We start from the raw sequence: 26137 nt of genomic DNA, 5'->3' as shown, positions 1-26137 counted from the left end.
TTTAACACAGTGAGATGGCAGATCTTCCATTTATCATACAATGGGTCAATCAGGCTATTACTTTCCATTGATAAATTAAATATAGAGAATACTAGTAAGAAAAACTACAGAGTTGGCTACAGTGCCTTTCAGATAAGAAATGGAATACTGTAAATCTTAAATCATTGATGTTACACAAATTTAAGATTGTTAGAGACTAGATGGGGTCCACGCAACATTTTTAAAAAGCAAATTACTTGTAAATTGTACCTGCTACCTAATATTTATTATTGTAGCTTCTTTCAAGTAAAAAGGAAAGTTAGTCTTCAATACAAATAATTACTTTCTAAAATTACTCTGAGAATTTCAATAGAAAATGAAAGGTGTAAACAGCTTAAAATGAAAGAGGGTAGAAACCTTAAAAATATAAAATGGCTCAAAATCACCACATTCCTTCACAGATCAAATAAGGGTTAGACCTTTATGGCTGGGGCTTATATCTGTATTTCTATAACCTTCCTTCATTATTACATATGACTTAATTTGAACTAATTAAAAAACAACTAAGATGCAACGATTTCATGCTACTCCCCCACCTCTTGCTTCAAATAGATTACAAGGTGTCTCTCTCTCTCTATTTTTTCTACACCAGTGTAAAAGAATATACTCTTTAGGTCCTTTAAGAAAGAAAATAGGTGAACTGGGAGGAATCCAACATAAGCAAAAAGCAGGTGACTCAATATTTTTTTCCTGTTTATCATTGTTTATAAAAAATTAAAAATATAAGGACAAAAATTTAATCATAAAAAATGGAGTTCTGTAATTGAGTTGTAACGAAGCTATCAAAATTGTGACAGAAAATCCATCTGGCTATAGCTTTCCCAGCATAAAGTTCTATTTCAGTTTTTCAAAGTATTTTCTAGTTTTTGAATGTCCTTGAAGATGCCCTTATTAATCAAACTACTAATGTAGGAAGACCGAGTTTTTTAATCAATTCCCGCTAATCTGGAAAGGCCAGCAACAATCACAGAAATGCCATTGGTATACAGCCATGCTGTGACACAGTGTTGACTAAATGGAACAACATTCAGTCCCAGCCACATGGCTTTGGTAGGTGGCTTCCTCAAATCTAGGCGCAATCCAGATCAGATACTGATCTATAGCCTAATAAGTGACATGCAGTCATAATTAGAGACACCCCGCCTTTAAATCTACAACCACACAAACACGTATAAACATAGTCTCAACCTTTCCAACATAATACACTTTTTCCTTTCTCATTGGTATTAAAGGCCTTTTTCCTGATAGAAAGTGAATCAGTTATGGATCAGGTTTATGGATTTGCTAGTTTGAAAGAATAAGGGATATGTTTGAGTGACCAAACAGTTATCTGTCGTTTGATTTCCCTAGTGCAAGAAGGCAATACTTTTTCCATGGACATTCAAAGCTTGCAAGAGGTCATTTTTTCTGTTGCATTCCGAACAAGTGCAACAAGGCATCATCCCATGGTTCCTACAGTCCCCACTCACATTTAGTTATCTCAATGACACCTTTGAAAGGTGGCCCCTTACCATGCCGAAAACACCGGTTTTTTGTCAATGCCTAGATCTCTGAACTGAAAACTTGTATAGTACCTGTCTTCTTGGGTCATTAGTGTGCAAAGTTACTTTTGTCTTTCTCTATAGCTGCACTGCATCTCACTTGTCTTTGCTGAAGCCTATTCTGTTTGCTTCTGGCTGTTTCCCCAATTTACTCAGGTCACTTTGAATTCTGATACTATTTTCCAAGGTTCTGTCCACCCTGTCTCTTCCTCTTCCTTCCGACTAACTTCTGATTTGTAAACTTCCTTTCTAATAGCTGTGAAGTTGCTGCAGACTTCCAAGAAGATCAGTGTTTACAGACCATCTGTCACTGTTTTTCAGCTGTAAGTTTACTGGTTAGTCAGGTTAAAGACACAAATAGGCTGATGTTGCGGGCTGGAGGAGAAGATTTGGGAAAAGAACGTTTATGTGCAAATTTCATGGGAACGTAAGCCCTAGGAAAGCAAGGAATACACTGGGTTTTATTATTGCTCTACACCAAGTGTCTAGAATAGTTCCCAGGGCTCGGTAAATATTGGTTAATTAATGAAGAACATGTGAAATCTATGGCATCCTTAGTATATCAAACTAAAGCAAGTCATTTTATCAATTATGAGCAGTTTTATAATTTGAGCAAATTTCTTAAGAGTGTCAACTGTCCAATTCTTAATGTGATTTCTTCATTTCCTTCTAACACTGTACCAGGTCCTATAATACTGAAACTTTAAAGCAGAAATAAACACTCAGATAATTATTTGGAAATACAAAATGCTACCTGAATACTAACTGCAGATAATATGATAAAAGGGGGGGAAATAATGGCACAGCCTGCTGTGACTTAAAATAAAAAGCTCAAATTGGGTAAAAAAGCTCAAAGTAAAAAAGCTCCAATTGGCTATGTAAGAATAACTGCTCCTTAATTATCTGACTCACTGAATCCTGGGTATAGTCTAGTCAAACCTGCTCTTTAATAAAACCATGGAAAAGGAATTAAATTGAACTTCAATATATGTGAATCATCAACAAAACTGTCAACAGAGAGCCAACCACGAGATCTTCTCTGGCGAAAGCAGGACACAAAGCAAAAAAGATTTTCATATTCCGCACTGAAAAATTTTGGGAAGTTTTTCTGACAATTATTTGAAAGTCGGATCCTAAGGCCGCTGAGAAATACTACATGTAAAATCACAGACCTTTTAAAAAGAGTCTTTTTCTTTTTTACTTTGCTTCTATCTGAAGAGAGAGCTATAAAAGTTTTTGAATGAGTGCAGTTTGAATGGAAAAATAATGAGTACACTCTTTTCAAATGCATAGTTTTACCACAAAACTGTTGTATTTCTTTCCTTATGAAAATAAAATAGGTGTTTTGACACGGGGAGGCCTTGAATGACAGCACTGTCGAGGCCGGTTCGGTGTGATATGTGTAATTGAGGCCTGGAAATCAAACGTAGAGCGGCAAGCTTTGAAATTGTGAAGTAAAAAAACAGATCCGAAAAAAAGATGACAGTTGAATCCCACTTGAATCCATATTGTATCATTCAGAAACCTCATTCAAACAACGTCTCTTCCTGACAGCAGGCTAACAAAAGTACACTGAAAAGTTCTTAAAATAACTTGAATTGTCATTCTGCTTTGCCCCTCACACTTTTTTAAAAAAAAATGTACTTTCATTCTTATTTGTTCTTATTGGGTAGGCAAAGTTGTCTAGTTCTAGGCCTTGGTGTTCTCATGAACCAACTGAATACGCCGTTCTTGAGAGTCGCATACCAACACATTACTAATTTTCAAATTCTCGTTATTTATGAATATCTAGGATGGTGCATGTTCTGTTTTATTCCGCCAGAACAGTTTTACCTGGATAGTCTTTCTTCTTTAATACACCTTGTCCTTCATTCTGTTCCCTCTTGGTTCCCTCTCCTTGATTTGACATATTTTGCTTTTATGAAGTCATTTCCAATACATATATTGACGAATACATAGACATCAGAGTTCTACATAAAGCAGAGGCACTACGGGATGACGCCTCTCTGCTTCTGTCTTCAGAACTTGATTCTGGCCCATAATGGAGCCTTCATTTCACACAAGTAAAAAATAGTTTCACTAAAGATGGCATTTTCCGTAGAATCCTAAGTTCGGTGTTAAGCAAGTCATCTTTTACCAGGAGATGGTATCTATTGAGTTGTGAGACCCTTAAAATTGAACGTAAAGTTGTATGTTTGTATGGTCATGCGCACATGACTGCATTTCTTTCTTGTGAAAGGATCCGGTGACTTTGATTTCCTTTTCAAAGAGGTTAGAAAACTGGTAGAGAGAGAAAAAAAGTCTTTTTCTTTAGTGAGTGAACTATAGTATAAACAACTGGAAAAAATGGATCAGAAGTACCCCAACTACGTCTTATATTCATTTTAACATTATCTAATCTACTGCTATCATTTACTACATAAAGAAACACAGGTCCAGAGACATTTATAATTTATTCAAGGTCACATCTGACTCTGGTAGTTTTATTCAAACACATTTAAATCCATGACTTTCAAACATTTTTAGCATCCTCTCCCAAAAGGATGTTTCAATAAAACTTTATCAGGAGCCTTATACAAGTGTATTACTTTTCTCTCATATGCTTTTCTGTAATGTTCAATTATTTAATTTTCATATTCATGTATTAATTTATATTACATAAATAAACCAAAATGAAAGTTAATCAATAAAAGAGACTTCCAGAACTCTGGAGAACTGATTCAATAGGTATTATCTATTTTAAGCATTTTGTTTCCTATTTTTTCTCTTTCTGTCTAACAGTACAATATCAACATCACACACAATCTACAGAAAGAGCGGAAAAATGATTAAGTTCAATTTTGGAGGGCTACTTTATAAAATAGGAACAGCCATTTGAATCAAGACCAAGTTGTTTATAATAACGAACAAAACTAAAAGAATCTACATACTACCTTAAAATTATATAAAAATAACTTTAAAAATCACAGAAATCATAATTTTATATTTTGCAGTTATTCAAATAATTAATGAAATTATCAAGTGTCAAAGAAGAAATATTTTATTGAAAGCCAAGAGCTCTTTCATCATTTTTTTTCTAAAGTCGTAAATTGAAGAGCTGACATCTTGATTTATTACACTGTGCACTTTTAATAGCCAACAAGTTTGCTATTAAATTTTAATCAACCTGCCCTATTAAATTTCTTTCAAATGGTTCAGAGATACTTCAGCTTCTTTTAATAGCAAATCCATTCACTGGGAATCTATTAATATGGACATGTTTTCTCCAAAGTACAGATTGGGTTATTGTTAGTTTAATATGAAATTAAATATTCTGAATGCAGAGGTGTTGTCTCTGTTTAAATAGCTAAGCTCAGAGTTTTAGATATGGGAACCCAAGAAATTACCTTGTCTATTCCTCCTTATTTTGCTCTAATTGGCTCTTTATATGTCTTCTTGTACAGACACATGAGTTTTTCTACAATAAATATTTAGAAGTCAAATTATTGGGCCATACATTGTCCACATTTCAATTTAGAACATGTTGCCAAAATTCTGGCAAGTGTATTTGTACCAATTCACACTTTCATGAGCAGTAGAAATTTCTCAGATTCCTACTAGGACTTGGTATTGTAAGCTTCATATTTTTGCCAATCCGATAAGAGTATACAATGATATTTCATATTACTGTTATACTTTGCATTTCCCAGATTATCAAAAAGATGGGGTAATTTTTCATGCTTATTAGCCATAAAGGTTTCCTATTTTGTGAATTGCCTGTTCTTATCTTTTGCCTATATATATTGATTTGTAGACATTCTTCATACAACATAGGCATAACATTCTGTTTGTTATATGTTGTTTACACCTTCTCCCAATAGCTTACTGTCATGAGTACTGTTTACATTTTGAGACAAGAACCTTACCTTTTTCTTATAATTTATAATCTGTGTTTTATATCTAAGAACTCCTACTTTAACCTAATATATATACATTAGGCTATAATGTATATATACTAAATAATATATATATAATATATAATAATATATATAAAAGCTCTAAAGAATTTTTGTATTATATATTTTAATGTATTTTATATAATATATTACACTGTATATTGTAATTATATCTATCTAATAATTTTACATAATTAACTGAAAGCAAAACTGCTTAGAGATCTTTGGTTTTCTGACTGCTCAAGCCAACAGCAGCAAAATTAAAACTCAGAATTCTTGGTGAATCTTTGCTGCACAATAGTGTAAGTGGTTAATCTGCAGTTGAAATGATGAACATATGCTATTCAGACATTCATCTCTAAAACTCATCCTTTGTGGCCAAAAACATGTATTTCTGTGTGCTGTTAACTTGGGACATGTTGAATACATTTGGACATTTTTGAATACATTTCATAGTACTAAAAACAAAAAATACTAAGCCTAAAGATAATGAGCCAAGTTTGCTTAACCACAGGCAAAATAGCAGTAATTACAGATCTTTTTAGTGTATCAAAGGCATTTAGCAAAATGTCATTCACATTATAGCTACTTAATTTCTCTACATTGGATTATCTCTTGATATCTGTTAATGGAATGTGGTCAATCCCACAGCTATATGTATTTGTAAATCACACATTGCTTGTGCATTTTCACTTAATAAAACGCACCTCAGAAAAAAGGAAGGTAAGGAAGTATAATAACTACTTAACAATATGAAATGCTTTACCAATATGAAGAAAATATGACTTTTTGTATAACGCTCTGCCCTACGCTGGCATCCTTTCCTATATTGAGCAAATTATATAGCTTACAGGCAGAAGGTCTATTCTGGCTAAAACTTGAATATTAAACTTGGAACAGATAGTTTAACAAATATGTCTGAGAAAAATAAATTAAAACAAAGCATCTATGAATAAAGAGATTCTTGATAACATTTGGAAAAGGCCTGTTTCATCATTTAATCATAATCAGTTCTGTTCTGTTTAGACTAAGACTGTTTCAGGAAACTTACATTGTTTCTACCTCTCTGCATCAAGATTAACTGTCTTCCTTCAATCTGTGTATCCTCTCAAATCTTTCTTAATTCTCCAGTGATTTTTCTGGGGTTGTAAATTACGTTCTATGAGTGTGATGAGTAACTTGTCTTAGTTTTTGAAGCAACCGCATTCCTTATAATGATAAATTATGAAGAAAGTCTCTTATGAAAATCATAGGAGAACCCATCACATAAACACTTACTTTTAAATGGCATGTAAGGTTAAGCTATAGAAAATGCATGCTTCTGTATGCAGTGTAATTCAATAAAACAGAAGCTATTTTAATTGGATACTGCACAATTATTGGTAATGACAATTTAAGTACCTTTTTTCTAATGAGGACTCTTTTTGGCTAACCATATATCCCTCTTCCACGATTTAATTTTTCATGTAACTGAATTAATTCTATTTACTTTCAAAGTAGCAGATACGAATTAATACAATCTATTTCTTAGAAAAAATAATGTGAACAAATAATGGCTTTGTTAGTTAACTTTGGATGTTGTATACTACATTTATATCCTCACAAGCTTTATGTTTATAATACAGTAGGAACCTTTTTCCAGATGAGAGGTATAGTCAGGTTTTGTTTTTAAACTGTGAATATAAGACATTTCATACTTTTTGTTAAAACTGGAATTAGCACATAAAAATAGTAAGTTTAATTTATAACATTATCATTATCTATCTGAAGTTAACTCAAACAGATTTTCTACTTGTTTTAGGCATTATTACGTTGTCCTGACAGAGGACAATGTCAAATTCAAAAGTACAAATACCTGGGTAAAATTGTATCTTTGGTTGGCGCTATACTGAATTATTAGAGGCAGAAGCTATTTACCTGATTTTTAAACACAATCTTTGCTCTGACCAAGATGTTCATCCTTTTACTGAAACGTAAGAAGTTAAAGATAAAGGATTCTACCAATAAAATACCTTGAGACCTTCCAGGAAAGAAAAGAAGAATGATTATAAAAATCTTCTTGCAACCCAAGTCCTAAAATCAGACAATAATATATAGCAAATCAGCATATTCTATATCAAATAGTTTTGAAAAGCCTGGCCAATCCATCTCTCCATATATTCACAGTGTTTTAAAGCTTTTCTTTCTGTAACTGAATCGGATGAATCCACAGTAAAGAGTATACCTAGCACAAAATAAAGTAGAAGGAAATGAGTAGTAGGTGAAGGAAATTAAGAAATAAAGATGTTGATACTTGTGGTGTTAAGAATATCATATTTCCATGTGAAGTGAGAAAAGTATCTTTATTTTAATCTTAGCAAGCTTCATGAAAAGCTGTCATCATAAAAAAAGAGTGAACAATTTTGTTCTCATGACTAGGGCTTTGCAGTCAGAAAGATCTTGTTTTGAATCTAGATTTCATCCTTTATTAGCCATTCCACTTGGACAAGTAAGCAAAAAACCCAGCTTCTTCATGGATATAAAGATAATGGATGAATCATGAATAGTGTATAATAGATAAAACTCCTAACTACACCCACCAAAAAATCCCAAAGGGATCAAAAAATATAAAGAGCCACATTGTGTTCTATTAGAGGAAAGAATACCAGGGATTTCTGAAGAGAAGTTGAGTATATATATTTAGTTCTTAAAAATAGATGTTTTTTTGAAAATTACATCCCCAGCAACTTAGATGAAACAACAGTAATATTTCAAAAATAAGTGGGAATGTTTCATAGCACTATATTTAGAAATTATCAAGGTAACTCACTGCAGCTTGTTTGATTTATAATAAGGAGATAAGAGATACTGCTAACTATATATATATAAGGTGGTAAGATAATAAACTATAATAATGCAGAATCTACATAAAGAATTCTCTTTGTGAAGGGATCTATAAAAGCTACAATAATAATAGTAATAATAATAATAGTAAAGTACAAGCCATTTTTACTGTTGTGTAGTTGGCTTTGAGAGGTTGGATGACTGAAAGGACTCATATCAAAGAGACAAAGTTAAAAGCAAAGCACAAGAAGGACTCACTGCGCAAGCATTTTAGAAGTTTTACTTTCAATTCCTGACAGCAATTTATAGCAAGAACATTTGCCCCTGATTGCCTAGAATCAATATTCAATATATTTCATTTTGCAATGGAGAATTCATTCTGAAAATAATTTGGTCTCCTTGAGTTAGGAATCAAAATATTAATAGCATTGTTTAATTATCTATCTGGCATAGCATTTCACTTTTAAAATCTTTACCTACTTTGCTTTTGTGTTATTAAACTGATTTTCCTAACACAAAAGATATCCTTATTTTGTAGTACATTTTCTGATTATGTCTTTATTGATGACGTGTATAAAAGGAAATGAATTAACAAGAGAGTACTGTTGCCTCATTTACAAATCAAGAATATAAAAGTCAAAAAATACTAGATATAAATGTAATGGTGAATCTCAAATGAAAATGTTTTCCATGCCATAATACTTATAATATTTGCACTTATATTACCATAATGCTTGTTCATAATAAAAAGTAATTTGTTGTACAAGTCAACTTTGATTTATTAGTCATGCAAGTACTCTTAGGCACATCATTTAACTGTTTTTGCAAATTTCACAAATAGATGTCAGGATCTGGTTAATATTTACAAACAATTTTATAATCCTTCAGAACAGCAAGGCTTTTGAGAAATAGGACACATTTGTGCATATAAAGTCATATTATATTTACTGAGATTAATAAAGTGCAGTGAATGAGTATGAGGGTTTCACCCTTTTAAGCTTTAATTTATAGAAGTCATTAACTGCAGTGAAACACCACTTACAATTTTTCATTGCACTTTTCTTTAAAAACACAAAAGTAAAATATGTTGAGTAGCCTGAATATTAATGAGGTAACAGGTGATTTACTGTGAAGTTTCTTCTGCCTTGGTGACCAACCTCCTGGGAAAGACAATACAGTCTCTGACAAGACATGAGTTTAAAACGGGAATGAGTCACATCCCTTCTCTGCTACATAACTGGTTATTTAGCAGGGCTGTCTGAATTGAACTAGTGTTCTCAGCTTCTGAAGGGCAGAATAGGGCTTGGAGGAAAGAGAAGGCAGTGTTTGCTTATATCATTATCTAAGGTAGGGAGAAGAAATATTTTACCTTTATTTCTTCAGTGCTAAAATATGGTTACAAATCAGAAGTGGAAAGTACAACTAGGCAGATATAATGTGCATTTAATTTCTAATGTAGAAGAGACAATTCAGTTTTATTAGTTTATTTCTTTTTGTTAGCCTCAAGGGTAGCACCATTTTAGGTAAATTATTATTTCTTTTACTTGGCATTCAGGTAACTGTTTTATTCCGCCCACCTATTACTAGAAAATAAAAAGGAAAGAAAACCTTCAGTAGTCAATGATGAATTTTAATATCTAATTATCTGAAAGCACTGGCAAGGATCAGTTTTCATTTGTTAGAAGATGTAAGCAAACTTCTGAGTAAAATAATGATAAGAGTACTTATTATTTTGGAGGCATTGTAGTAAGGAATTGATATATATATAAACTCACTTAGTCCTCTCAAGGTCCCTGTGAAGTGGGTGCTCTCTATATCCCCACTGCATAGACACTGAGGATATAAGCAATTTACCAAAAGTCACTGCATTAAAACTCCATTCTCAAAACTACTATGAGTAAATCAACAATTTGCAAAGTCTATTTGATGATGCCCTTCCCTTTTGTATCAACAATGTTCCAAAAAGGTGAGGCCACCTTTCAGTAGGTAGTGGTGCCACTGAGAGCCAAGATTTACCCTTAAAATTTATGAAAAGATTGCCATAAGCCATCTTATTGTACTGATTACATAAATTTATTGAGAACGCATGTGTAGACTAATACACATCTGAACCTTGAAAGAAGAATCCATCAACTTTAATAAATATGGGATGCACATCTACAGAAGAGACAGTTTTTAGTCACACAACACTTAGGTTTGGCTTAAACAAATATAGCTTTACTGGTCAGATCTCCATGTATAAAACTCTAAATTGCATTAACTTCTGTGGGAGGTCGATGAGATGGAGGATGGGAGATAGGGGGAAATAAAAATCCACTATGCTAGCCAAGCTATTGTTTCAGGAGAAGAAATGCCTTTGTGCTAATTCTGCCACTAAGATGGGTCACATTTGTGTTGGGGAGGGGGGTGGGGTGGAACACTTTTCATAATCCAAACATAGTATTGGTAGCAGCTACCTAGCAAAAATTGATTTTAAACTGAAGTTTCTAGTGTCAATTCAGCTAATTAAATAAAAAGAAAATGGGAAATGCAATTATATTATTCATGATGAGATAAAGCCTAATAAAATCCAATTTCAGAAAATATTCCAATTTCTATATAGATCTATAAAAAGAATAGAAATGTTTAACCATTAACTGAACTACCAGAGAAATTTCTCAGCAAATGCTTCATTTTGGGATCAAACTCAAGTTTTAGAGGCATCGTTAATCTAAACTGGTCAGGATGAGGTTTGGCCAGCAGAGATTGTGGGTTGGAAATATAAGTGGGAAAGATTAGTTTAGCTACAAATTGTTTCTACCACTACTGGGAAGTTAGAGCTACTAGAAATTTGGGTAAGGTTTCTAATACATCTGGGAGAAGTTCAGGAGGATTGAGGACTGACTTCAAGATATGTGCAAATAGTAAATATTTAAATGAGCAAATGAACAAAACTCTCCTGTGGGGTTTGTAAAAGCTTGAGTTTGGATCAGAGTTAATCCTCCTTAAAACTTCCTATAATCAACTATCACATTAATGCTCTTGAAAAACTCCTTCTGACTGTGTATGAAAGTGGCGTCAGGGAAGTTAACATGATTGTAGTCCTGGTACCTACTGGCCTCAAGGAATTCTTCATTTACTTGAGTGAGTAGCACTGTAGTAAATAAGTCAGAAGGGGAAAAAGTATCTTACAATGTACAGGGAACATTTGGAAAACACCTTCACAAATATAGATATTCAAAGGACAAATGGAACGGAATGTGTAATGGAGTATTTTTAAGGGATGAGGTGACCAAATAACAAAATCCCAAAGAGAATATGTAAGAATGATTACACGAATTGAAAATTATCAATAAATATTCCAAGGTTTTGCATGATTCTAAGGAATAAAATCCCAATAGTAATCAAGCTTATCACACTGGGAAATCTAGCCAGGCAATCTGATACATAGGCTGTAACAAGTTACTTCAAGAACAGAATATTGAAGATGGTTTGAAAAAATAAAAACCATTGAAAAGGAGTTCTGTACTGTATGGCAGATGCTTATTCTTAATGGATCCCAAAGATGAGAATGATGAATTTTTGTTTGGAAGAAAAGATGGTAAGACATACAGAATTGTAAAATAATTATTCTTTTGATGAATTGAGCAGTGCTATGAATATTAAAGAAAACCTAAAGTAGATACAGGACTAATTTTTAGACAACTTCTTACAGTTTTTGAGGTCCAGAACTAAAGACAAAAATAAGGGATTTAATAGATCTAACTTAGAAAGAAAGGAAAATGGGGTTTAAATGAACAAAAAATTGCTAGCTGTGAGAAACTGAGAATGAATGGGAAGTCAGAATATATGAAGATGCAAAGATGCAGTGCCTAGAATTTTTATTTTAATAATAGAGAATATAACCTTTTGATTAAACAGAGGTGAATAATTATGTTGCTGAGGTGACTGAAGTGTTTATCTGGAAAGGTGAATCTTGGATTTCACCTACCTAAATATGATACACACGCCTGAATGCAGGGAAGATAGGACCCTGGGAAATAAGACAAGATTAAAGAAGGAGGTTAAAGACTATCTTCAGAGATATAATATGAAGAAATAAAATTTTCAAGTACTCCACGCACCTGAGATTAAAAAATAATGAGATGAAAATAAAATGAGGAGTTTCTGACCTGGGGGAATAGGAATTTAATATGGGCAATCAGGAAGATCACTGTGATGTCTACCACCATTAAATTGACCGAGTGAAAGGAAGAATACATATCCTGAAGGAAAAGATCACCGCCTGGACACACTTCAAATCATAAATTCAACATAACCCCCTCCCCAAAGTCAACACTAGAATAACTTATTGGATGTCACAAGAAATTGAATACCCTTCTTCAAGAGTAAATTTAAGAAATACTTTTAAAACTAAAGACTTTAAAACCAGATTTAAACATATGTTCAGTCAATATAAAATATTATTATTTTCTTTAAATACATTTCAAATTGACCCAATTATCCACATATCACATATTCCAAGTTGATGAAATTTTTGAGAAGGAACAAAAAGGGCACAGCAATGTTATATGTGATTGACCTTAAAATCAAGGTCACCAAAATGTGTCCATTTAAAACAATTTTTAGTAAAGTCACATACCTTACAATCTTTACATAAATTTAGATCATAATGCTAGAAAACATAATAATTTTACACGTTTTAAAAAATAATAATTTTATATATTTTAACCACCTTCACAGTAGGCAAATAGTGCATCATTAAAATCACATGATCTCATCTTTTGTTTAAACAACAATTGTTCTATAGTTGCTGTCTTATGTGCTGTGACATGCTGTCTACATGTCACTAGATGCAATATACTTATAGTAATAAATCCTATTCATAAGCGTAGTTTTCTTTCTAGGAACATACTTTAATTTTCCATCTGTGGGATTAGACAAGAAACAAAATCTGTCACTATGAAAGCAAGTAAGTTCCTAAACTTTGGAGGCATTCGTAAGTAATTCGTTCTCTATGATTTGGAAAGTATGTCAGAAGTTAGAATTCATATTTTAATAAATTTTCACAGAGTAACCATTAAAACTAAACTTGAAAAAGAGCAGGATATTTGGATGATATCATGTAAATCAAAACCTAGCAAATAAAAACAGACTAATAATGAAACAAAATACAAGAAGGTAGGTGTTTTAATGTATTTTCTTCATATTTGGAGCAATATTTGTACTCACTGTTCCTACTTAGGCAAAAGGGATATAGAAAATTTAATATCATCATTAGGTTACAGTTATTATATCCCTGTCCCAAATAACATGTGAAAGTCAATTCAGATTATATATAACATGGATCCCTATATCAAATTCAGCTTGTACACTGTCCTAATTTCCTTTATGTAAATAAGATGCAAATTACTTGAGTAAAAGTAATTAAGAATACCAGCATCTCAATTTTTCTGAATCATAAGTTGTGACTGTTAAATTATTTGTTTCTAAGTAGAATTTAATATAACAAAAAGCTGACAGAAACAGGTTTAAATGGAACTAATAATAATCCTAGTTTGGGGATAGGAAAGACAACAATGTTGATCATAAAAATAACTACTGAATATATGCATCAAAAATATCTTTCTTAGGACAGTGTGATTGGAATAAGCTCATGCAAACACCACCTCTCCAGATAAAACTTTCTAAGTATTCCCCAGCAATGTCTGTAGTGTACCCTAACTCCACACAAATACAGCATCCACTCATTTTTACTGCGATCAACTTAATTCTAATCTCCCCACCCCCGCCTACCCCCACCTACACATACGCTAAAAAAGAGGGAGGGAAGAAGAGGGAGGGAAGGAGAGCGACAGAAGAATAAAAAAAAAAAAATCAACTACAAACAAAACAGTAGATTAAGGGAACTTCATTTTAAAAATCGAAATGATGCCCCAGGAACATGATAACCAGAAGCACATAAACACACAAAAATCATAATATATATGTGTGTATATATATATATATACTTTTTCCTCCTAGATCTTTAAATATGCTGGATAAGTTTATAGATACTAAGATTAGATATGATTTTTACCCGAAATATACAGGGTGCCTCAAGTATGTATTAGATAGTATATTTTTACTTCCACAAAGACTATGAAATTGCTCTGTGCCTGGGACAATGTGCAACTCTATGATGCTTAGCCGACTATATAGCCACATAATTGCCCATTTTCACTGCTTCCAATGAGGCCTGACAGCTCACCAGTTTATTACAGTGGCAGATGACTAGAAAAAGAAAGTTCTCGTTTTCTAACTTCTTTTCAGAAAAGATTTCCTGAAAACTCAGGATTGAAAAAAAAAAAAGGCTTATGAATAATGGAACACACTGCTACAGTCAACCAGGTTTTATAACCTTGCAATATTCCTATCACATGGAACAAGGTCCAGAAGTTGCAAAAAAAAAAAAGCAATGCATTTAAGAACTTCTCAAAGTAATCACAAAAGTAATAAATATGAAAAATCATTTCTAATTACCTCTGTTGAGTGACGCTGAACTGTTTATATCTCCAGTAATGAAGGAAGACTCTGACTGCTTTCGGACCGTGTCATTCCACATTCTACGAATTCGGCTCTGGATGGGGGAAAGAGAAAAAAGGAAATGAACTCACCAGGCAGTGAATTTCCTTACAAATCATTCTTTTTCTTTCTGTCATAGTTACAGGAGACCTTTGTTTCTGGCATCCAGCAAATATACAACTTCTACATGCTTGCGGTACAGTAGCACAAGAACATCAGAAACTAAATTAATGATAATAATTGGTTCTCATTAAGTGTATTCCTAAATGCTTACACCAAAAATAATTGTACCTATGAAAAAGCAATAAATGTAATGTACTATACCAATTTAAACATGTTGAAGATATATAGACGTGTACTCTAGATAGTTAGAATTTAATAATTTTAGCTTCAAAAGTGAAACAAATTATTTTCATTGTAACTTTTATGGGAATGGGGTATTTAAATATGTATTAAATTGTCAGTTTTATTAACAAAAGATTTACTTTAAGAATTCAAAAACTTGCAAGAAAGAAAAAGTTGGTGAGAAAAGAACAGAGTATTACTAAAATGCTACTAAACTTAATATCACTTCCATATATTTTATAAGACGAGTATAATTTTACGGGTTACATACGATTTTGACTTTTCTTTCTTTTGAAGGAGATAAAGGAAGACAATTCACCCTTATTCATTTCTTCACAGTAGGCAATTTTATCAAGAACCGAAAATTCTTACATCATTATTTATATTCTCAAATTCAGTTTTCTAAGTATCAGATAATTGAAGAAAGCAGTCTAGTATTTTTCCGTTGGGGAGGGGAAGAGATTTTTTTTTTTTCTGGTTTATTGTTCTGCTATTTTATTGAGTTAGGGATCAAAAAAGTTTTACCAATCCTGTGAGGAGGAAACAAAAGATTTTCAGCTTTTCCAAGGATGAAATAATTTTAAGAACTATTACTACTCGGAACTGTAGTGGCAAAACTAAGCTCACAATGGATTATGCTCCAAATATATTTGAACTCCTTGAATAACAGGAGTATTTAATCTTAAAATTAACTAGACAATTTGTTTTATAAATCTTGGGACATGTTTATTCTTCAGAAATACTGTCTACATTGTTTTTTTAGGTCAGCAAGTATACACACAGACACCCTCACACACATACAGAACAAATAAAAGAATTAGAGGGGTGCCTGGTGGCTCAGTGGGGAGAACATGTGACTCAGGGTCATGAGTTCCAGCCCCATTATGGGTGTGGAGCCTACTTAAAACACACAAATAAAACAAAAGAAATTAAAATTTTAAAAATTAAAAAAAAACCAAGAAAACTGGCGCAGGATTATAAATCCTGAGCACTTGAGACATGTTTTTATCGAAAAATACTTCAAAACTTCAAACCGAAATACTGGAAACAATTCTCTTCCATTTGTTTAATTAATTAATTAGTTAATTAATTAACTAATTAATTAATGAAAATATTAATTACCCTCGACTGCATGCCAGAGCTACTCTAGGAGATATAAAGGGAAAAGGCAAACAAAAAATATCTTTGCCTTCATGGAGCTACTAGATTAGTTAGACACAACAAATTATCACAAAAATAAATGTCAAAGTAAACAATGTAACCACACCATGGAACCATTAATTATTATAGCTGAAAACTATGAACCCAAATGACTGTCAATGGTAGAATGGATATATAGAACAATATACAACAACAGCAATAAAAAAGCAACATAGCCTCCTGCAGCAACATAGATGTCTAAGGAAAGAAAGAAAATAGAAGAGAATAGGTACTGGATGATTTCGTGTGAATAAGTATCAAACACATGCAAAACAAAACGTACTGTTAAAAGTTAAGATGGTGGTTATGTTAGAGGTGAATGATGGAGAAAGGTTCAAAGGGTTTCTGAGGTACTCTCAACATTCCAATATTTGACCCAGGGAGGGGATATGAATCACTGTGCATACACCTATATTTTGTGTACTTTTGTTAATGTTTGTTATACTACATAATTAAAAAAATGTCTAAGTGCACATAATGAGGGGAAATGTCCTTGCCTAGGAAGTCTGTGAGCACTACACTGAAGAAGTGACATCTTAACAGATTTGATGGAAATATGATAGTTGTTAGGTGACATTTACATAAGCTTCCCCCATTACCTCATCTTCTGTTAGTCTCCCCAACCTGGACTAGCCACACCGGTTCTCTTGCCATTCCTTAACAAGCCAAGCATGCTTCTGCCTTGGGCTTGGTACAATTGTTTCCTCTGCCTGAAGTGTTCTTCCCCTAGATACACATATGAATATTTCCATCTTTTTAAATTTTTGCTCAAGTATTTTCTCCTTAAAGAGACCTATTCTTCTATTCCACCCACCTAACCCTGCTATTTTCCTCCCATAGTCATTATCATCTTATACAACATGACCTCTAATTATAATGTATTTATTTCTTATATTTATATATAATGTCCAATATTTAATGTCTGCATTAGATTTGAGGCTCTAGGAAAACAGGAATTTTGTCTTTTTTATTGATATATCATAACATTTGTTATATGTATGCATATAAAATATATAATTTATATGTAAAATGGGTATCTTATATGTAAAATCTTTAAATACTTCAATTAATTCTTTCTATGTTCTGGGCTCTATACTATGCAATTTTTCACTTATTCACTCACTGAAATCTCACAAGACCTCCTCAAGGCAAGTACTCTTATTCATTAGAAAACTGATGTTCAGAAGTTAATTAGCATGTTCAATGTCACAGACTTAATAAGTGACAAAACCAACATTTGAATCAACTCAACTGGCTCCTGATCTAGGAGCTTAACAATTCACTACACTATATCAAATAATAGTTGAATAGAAAAAGGAGGAAAAGAAAATATTGCAGGCAGAGGAAAAGTATACATTATGTAGCACAGAGCCAGCACTTACATGTTCATAGAATGAACCGGGATGATGTGGGGGTGAAAAAAGCAAGTCACAGAAGACTACATCCAATAATATACCACTTCAAAAAAATATTTTAAAAAGTAATACTAGACATCCTTTTTGGAGGTGGAGAAACTATTAGAACATGTCAGGGAAATGAAGAATGAAGTTTTTTGGTTGCGGACACAGGAATTGATTAGGGAGAGGTTTCAAGAAGGGAAAATATATGGAAACTGTTCAATTCTTGAGTTGGATGTTCACGTCACGGGTGTTCATTTTACTACTATACTTAATAATTTAACAGATGTTACATACATTGCTTTATGTTTCAAATATCATATGATAAATGTAAATGCATCTACAAAGTCAAGGAAACAAAAAATAAATGACAGAACAATTAAAGAAGGGTTGAAGTGGGAAGGATAATACTTGAGTCCAGTTTTTATAAACACACATAAACACAAACCAATCCTATACGTGTCTGTGAATATCTGTTTGTGTGATTATGGTTATTACCAAGCTTTTATAAGTGATTATTAGCACCAGGAAGTAGGTATGGGGGAGCAACAGGAGAGGATTTTCACTTTTTAGTCTTGCCAATCACGCTCCTCCATTATCTACACGGAAGCCTCATGATCTTTAGTATACGTGGATGATCTCCGGCCACTTTCTTTTCTAAATCATCTCATTGGCTTTCTCAACTAATCAAAAATAAAATCTAAATTTGCATACTCTTATAAACCATTATTGATCTATCTCTAGCCTTCTCCATTGACTTCATCTCCCATTCACTGTCACCCAATTTAGCCAATGACATTCTTTCCATTCTTGAGTTTGCAAGTCCTCCCCTACCTTAAGGGCTTTGCGTTAGAGTTCTCTCAACTGGAATTCTCTTCCCCTGAATTCCCTTCCTGTCATTCAGAATCGTGGTGTCAATGTCATCTTCCAAAAGTCTTCCTTCAGCATTTAATCCAAGTACCCCTGGGCTTTCTGTATCACATCACTATTTCTATCTCTACCAGTTTTCATAATTTGATCTTTTCTGTTGGTTTGCTAATAAATTTTCTGTCTTCTACAACTAGAATGTAAGCTGCAGATCATAGGGGAAGTTGTCTTTTAACCACTGAACCTCCAGAGCTTAGAAGGCTGCCATTATAGAGAGGATATTCAATATTTCTTAGTAAAAAATAAACAATATAGAGATTGTTATTTTACAAGTTCTCTGATGTGGAAAAGGCATTCACAGTCCAAAATTCTACCTTAATATCAGTGAGTATTTTAGACTATGGAAGGTCATAGTTAATATGAAATACATTGATTATTTTTGCCTAAACAGACTGGATTTAAGTAACTGTTACTTTATATAGGGTTGGATTGTTATAGTTAAACAGAATTAATATTAAAATAAGCATAAGAACAATGTAAGGGTTTTTCTTTGGAAGACTAGAATTGTGATATGAGAACTATAAAAGTGAAGAAAAAATATGATACAGCTTTAAAATATATATCTGAAATTATATTCTGTAATAATGACACGATTAAGTGATGGCTGCTTCAATTTATTGAATACTTAACAATTTGTTTTCAGTGTCTTGAATATATTGTCTCAATCTTCAAACAATATAAAAAATAAGTATCATTACCATCACTTTACAGATGAAAAAATTGAGGGTCAATGATATTAGGTAAATTGTTTTGTGTCATGGCTGGTACATGCCAATGCTAGAATTCAAAACAAGGGCTATCCACACAGCAAGCTTATGATTATTCTCTTAACTTGCATTGCCCTATGTTTTAGCTTAGCAGTATTGTTAAATATTACACAACTTTGTTGTAACATAATACATAAACTTCCAAGTAGTATTGTTTCATTAATGGCATTTGTCAAATGACTACTGGATGGTGGTTGATGGGCTTAACTATACGAAAAGCAAGTAGGAACTAATCGAGCTGGATGACATAAAGGATATCAGCGATTTCAATTTAAAAGCTGAGGAAAAGATTATTACAAAAAGGGAGATAAGGATTATCAGTTTGAAAATAAAGGTGTGGAATCTAAGGGCCTCATGCTAGAAGCATCATTCAGATGTACCTTACAATTATGTGGGTCTTCAAATTTATGATTGACCAATTCAGTAGTCCAACACTCAGAAATCTCAGCCCACCTAAACTGGTACATTTGTTCCCCCTAATATGCAATTTTGTAACCTCAGTAAGGTATAGAAATAATAAATAAAATTCAAACTATTAATAACTGTGTATTATTTGTAGGTATAAATTTCATGTTTATTACAATAATTTGTGGTTGTTAATTTAAGTATTAATAGTTGGACAGTTTGACAGTTATACATTAGTTTTAAATTTTAGTTGGAAATATTAGATTAAAAGATTAGATGTGGTTTTACTCATAAGATAAATGAGAATTCCATCAGATTGAGGAAAGTGTTTCTTTATGAGAACATTGTTCATTATCTTTCATTTATAAGAGTCATTCAAGTGCTACTCAGGGGTGTAAAACTGTCCAGTCGACAGTGAATGTGTTTGAGAGAATGAAATATATGAAGTTTGTAAATGATATTTAAAGTCAAGGATATTTAATTTTCTAAGCATATAAATGGAATTGTTGGGAAATTTAATCTATTAAGTTTACAAGACAATTAAGCATTGAACAAAGAATACCTAAAGTGATCTTCCTTATTTTATATAGAATCATCAAATTTACAAAAAAATTAAGATTCAGAGGTTGAACTAAAAGGGTTAAGAAAAACACTAAGTTCCCGATTTACACGTTTATCAACTTAAATTTAAGTCTTCTTCAGAAATCAGTTGACAACACTGAAAAAAAACGATCGTTTTTCCCACTGGATCAGGAAATCTTCAAAATATTAGTCGGCTAGTTTGAACTCAAAGTCACTCATGGCCCTCATAATCATGTCTTCTATTTGACTGGCTCATTTTAGCATCGTTGAGTTGGTGAAATTTCTACCTAATCATCTTTGGACTCACACCATGGCCTGGGAAAAAGGGCAGACAGGTTACTTGAAAGTTACTTGAAGGTTTACAGCTCTCCGGGTACCAGTCAATGTCACGGCTACATTGAGTGCTGGGCAGCTGGGAGCAGCATGTGGAGCGGTTAAGTCAATGATGCTGTGATCGTATCCTTCACTGCCCTGAACTGTCTTCAACTTGTCAGCAAATAATATGAGCTAGGACTGCTTTACTAAATATACCATTTAATAAGTACATATTTTCTCTATGCAATAGAGAGTTACTACACTGGCTAAAAGAGGTAATTCCCTTAAGAATCATATATAGAAAGAGATTACTTTCTTAGAATTTTTGGGTAAAGTGCCCGATTCCTTTTGTCACCTCCCATATTCATTCAACTAGGAATAATCTGAAATCATTAATTATTATGCAAATTGAGGCCCTAAATTTCATAATTTTATTTCAATGTAGTTTTTGAAATATTTGTCCACCATTCTTGTTTTAGACATTGCAACAACAAAACAACAACAACAAATTTGATGGGTTAAACACTTGGGATAGAAAACAGTTCTGATCAAGAAAGGACAGCAACTCATGACAGAATATGGGTAAGAGATATTTCATTTTAATGAAGAAATGTTTACCTGTGAGCCTGTGGAGTAGCGTCCAGGAGTTCGAGAACCAGATGTTTTCCCTGAGCCGATGGAACTCTCTGTACTTTTGCCACTACAACAATGCGTTCGCAGGCATTTCCCATACTCTTTCCGTACCTAGCCAATTAAATATTAACTTCTGTTAGCCCGGAACTCCTTTGGGCAGGGAACTATGGTATAAAATGTATGCAAGTTTCATTTTTATAATTAATAATTAATATAATTATTTCCTTGCCCTACAGATACAAGAAAGTCTGCTCAGCCCATATTTTACGGTATATAATGATATTCAAGCCACCAAGCTTGAAATTTTGCATAGCTGGAGCCTTTTAAAACACGCACACGTGCACGTGCACACACACATGCCCAATCGTGCTATAAAGCTACTACCTCTTGTTCAAAACATAAAAAGTTAAGACTCTTTAAGACACTATTTTTAGTCTCATAAATTTGATCTGAAGTAGCCTGTTGGTCCAACTCTACTTTGAACTGAGGTCTAGTGAGAAAGCCACAGAGAAAAAAGGGGGTGGAGAAAGGGAGGGAGAAGGGGAGAAAGAGGAAAAGAGAAAAAGAACGTTTAAACACAGAAAAAAGGAACGTGTTAGGCAAAATTTCTTTTAAATATATATTTCTTTGAAGTTTATTTCTCTTAAAAGAGGTCAAATTTGTAACGTTAGATATAAAATTCAAAATATTTTTAATTTATTCCCTCATAATAGTTCTAGCCAATAATCATGGATTTCTTTTCTTTACTAAATTCTTAATCCTGCTTGTAGTATAAAATCATGGGGAAAAAAAGGAGATAAACATTTCAGTTGATGTTTTTAGGCAGGAAAACATATCAACAATGTCTGGGAAAACTTTCATCATGTTTAAAATTTTTATTTCTGCCTCTTTAATCAAACAAGATGTACAAAAATAAACATTAACCACCCTAAATGACACTTCCACTATCTACAAAACCAAAAATTATCCACAAATATGTCTTCATCAACTAAAAACACATTCTTGGACATTTTATTGGTTATACATTCCAAATTTATGTTCATTATGAAGTAACACTGTATATATAATTGTTCTTAGCTCTTTACATATTGAATTCACATGAGTTCATCCTTTCCACAACTTGTGACAATGTAATATCCCAATGTAATTTCATTTAAAGTGAAGTTATAAATACATGGTTTTTTGAGGGCCTTATTAGAATCAAAAGCAAAAAAAACAGGAGGGCTAATGATATATTAATATTAGCATTCAAAACTACAATATCGTATCTTAATATTAGAAAGTTCATTCTATCAAAGATTTAGCAGAATCAGAGATAGAATACATTCAGGTTTGTTTGAAGAATTCACATTTATTAAATGCTTATCCTGTGATAGGAACAATCTAGAGACAGGTGAATCAAGGTGTGGAGGAGGAGTGCATGCTGGCAGTGTAGGGGGACCCAGGAAGGCTTCTTAGAGAAGAAGTTTTCTGACAGGGTCTTCAAAAGATAGGTTGGAATCTGTCAGGTTAGAGAATGAAGTTGAAAGAAAGGACAGACAAGGGAGACAAAGGCATTCTAGGTATTGCAAACAGGGTGAGCAACCTTTGAGGACTTTCTCTGATCTGGAATACCAGCATTACATTCTTTAATATATTTTAAATTATACTGACATGTTTTCCAACCAACCTCTTCTATGCTATATTTATGAATAATTGGAAATAATTAGTTTTATTCAGTGTTTAAAAGCCAATTCACATTTTGTTTATTTTTTAAAAGAAATAAGTTGATACTCACTTGTGTGTGTGTGTCTATGAGTGTCTAATGTATATGTGAGGTTGGGAATATGGAGTGAAGAAGCTTCTAATTTTTAATTGCTATTTACTAGGAATTATGCTAGGTTCCTCCTTCAAAATGACTCTGGGAAATAATCATACCTATATCTTACAGATAAGAACACCGAAAAGGTTAAGCAATGAAAATAAACTGAAAGATTGAAAAGATTAAGCAATATGCATTATGTGAAAAAATCCACATCTTATAGGTGCTCTCTGGTCAGGAAGCTCCTTCTAAGAGGCCACATTTCTAACATTAATATGTTAACATTCCTATTAAAGTAATCTATTAAATTATCCTTTTCTCTGTATCTGGAAAAAATAGGAACAGATGCTTTAATTAGAATTTGGGAAAGCTTAAAATAATCTCTACCCAAAGGTAAGCACTATCAATTATACAGTTTAATACTACTCCTGAATTAATGAAGTATCTCCAAGAACTTAAATACTGATTATAACCTACGTCCCACTTTGTTTTTCCTAATGTACTCAACAGTATATTTTCTTTTTAGAAAAGAAAGTGTTTTTTAATGAAGTGATTTAAACCTAAGTGAATATTTTAGGAGGGAGAGATAGAGAAAGAAACAAAGAGAACTGCTCCCATTCCTTTTACAAAGGCAGCAATATTGTATAAGCTACAGGAATTCAGCACGGACTATTTTCATTTCCAACAAAGGTTAAATGTTCTGAACTGGTTATATAAACAACCAGCAAACCCAAGATACCTAGGGATGCCAAGTTCCATATTGAGGTATATTGCTTACTGAATCTTTACTGACTTTATTTTTCTGTGATTAGTTTTGAAACACTAAGCATGTGTTTTTTAGAAAAGAACAAAACCCCAAAATAACATGGACTATATGAGACATTTTTCTTTAGATTACAGTAAAAGTTATTTGATCGTTCAATCATTTGCATATTCTAATCCACTATTTCACATGATACTCCATCTTATCACGACCAGATATGATATCTTATTATTTTAATATTGTTGTATAATATAGATGGGAAAGAACCTATACTTTACCAATGGAATATTTCTTTTATATTCTCAAATCAGAAATAAATAATTATGATACCTTCTGAGGTTTATAATTGAGTGTGTAACAAAAGAAAAAGTGGTAACTTTAATGTCACCAGTAGAAATACTTGTATTGGTCATAGGAAATCACACTCAGAATAGGACTGATAACTCAGTTTGATTTTTGTTAATGAGCTGAATCAATCAACAAATAACACTATAAGGCAAAATATCTCAAAATGGAATATTTCATATTTCTCTAATCAAAACATATGAGCAACTACATCAGCATGGGCACATTACTGAAATTTAATCAGATGGCTTAAGAGAAACTTAAGAGAATTAAGATTGTTAAAATGTGCAAACTACCCAAAGCCATCTGTAGATTCAATGCAGTCTCTCAAAATTCCAATAGTATTTTTCACAGATATAGAAAAAACAGTCTTAAAATTTGTACAGAACCACACACACACACACACACACACACACACACACACACACCCAAAGGCCAAAGTAATTCTGAGAAAACACAGCTGGAGGCATGACACATCTTGCTTTCAAACTATACTACAAACTATACTACAAAACTATACTACAAAACAGTATGATGTTGGTATAAAAATAGACATATAGACCAAGAGAATAGAATTCACTCCAAAATAAATGCTTGCATTTACTATCAACTAATATTTGATAAGGGAGCCAAGAATACTTGATAGGAAAAGGACAATCTCTCCAATGAATAGTTTTGGGAAAACCAGATAACTACATGCAGAAGAATGAAATTGAACCCTATCTTACACCTCTCACAAAATTTAACTCAAAATGAATTGAGGATTGAAACATATGATCAGAAGGCATAAAGCTCCTAAAAGAAAATATAAGGGAAAAGTTCCTAGACACTGGTCTTAGCAATGATTTTTGGACATGCATGACATCAAAAACAAAAGGAACAGAAGCATAAATTAATAAGTGGGATTACATCAAACTAAAAAGCTTCTACATAGCAAAATAAATAATCAACGAAATGAAAGGGAAATCTATGGAATTGAAGAAAATATGCACAAATCATATTTCTGTAAGGGGTTCACATCCAAAATATATAAAGAACTCATATAACTCAATAGCAAAAACAAAACAATCCAATTACAAATGGACAGAGGAAATGAATAGACATTTTTCTTAAGAAAACATACAAATGACCAACATAAAAAAATTCTCAACAGCAGAGATCAGGGAAATGCAAATCAGAACTACAATGAGATACCACCTCACATCTGATAGAATGGCTATCATCAAGAAGACAAGAGAAAAAAAAGAAAGAAAAAAGAGATAACAAGTATTGGTGAAGATGTGGAGAGAAGGGAGTCCCTGTGCACTGTTTATGGGAATGTAAATTGGTACAGCTATTTTGTGAAACAGTATGTAGTTTCCTCATAAAATAAAAAACAGAACTACCATATGATCCAGCAATCTCACTTCTGGGTATATATCCGCAGGAAATGAAATCAGAATCGTAAAGAGATATCTGCACTCGCATGTTGATTGCAGTATTATTCACAATAGCCAAGACATGGAAACAACCCATGTGTCCATCAACAGGTGAACAGATAAAGAAGATGTGGTACATACATAAAATGGAATATTGTTCAGCCATGAAAGGAGGAAATCCTGTCATTTGTGACAACATGGATGAGTCTTGAGGGCATTGTGCTAAGTGAAATAAGTCAGATAGGAAAAGACAAATACTGTATGATATCACTCATATGGGCAAAGAGCCGAACTCATAGAAACAGAGTAGAATGGTAGTTGCCCAAGACTGGGGGTGAAAGAAATGGGAAAATACTGG

At 32.8% G+C, this 26137-nt stretch overlaps 1 protein-coding gene across 8 annotated transcripts in view; it reads right to left on the bottom strand.

Moving 5' to 3' along the window:
- ADGRL3 (adhesion G protein-coupled receptor L3) overlaps window positions 1-26137 on the bottom strand; it is a 788566-nt gene that overhangs the window by 17181 nt on the left and 745248 nt on the right. For all 8 annotated transcript variants that reach the window (XM_044387778.3, XM_026508964.4, XM_026508973.4 and 5 more), the window contains 2 exons: window positions 21438-21563; window positions 14840-14936 (listed from right to left, as the gene is read on the bottom strand). In XM_044387778.3, the coding sequence (XP_044243713.3) occupies window positions 14840-14936; window positions 21438-21563 (223 nt within the window). The remainder of the gene's footprint in view (window positions 1-14839; window positions 14937-21437; window positions 21564-26137) is intronic.

The sequence above is a fragment of the Ursus arctos genome, unplaced genomic scaffold (assembly GCF_023065955.2).
Source record: "Ursus arctos isolate Adak ecotype North America unplaced genomic scaffold, UrsArc2.0 scaffold_9, whole genome shotgun sequence".
NCBI classification, from domain to species: Eukaryota; Metazoa; Chordata; class Mammalia; order Carnivora; family Ursidae; genus Ursus; species Ursus arctos.
Note: the sequence above shows the minus strand (reverse complement) of the source record. Positions and strands in the feature narration are given on the sequence as shown.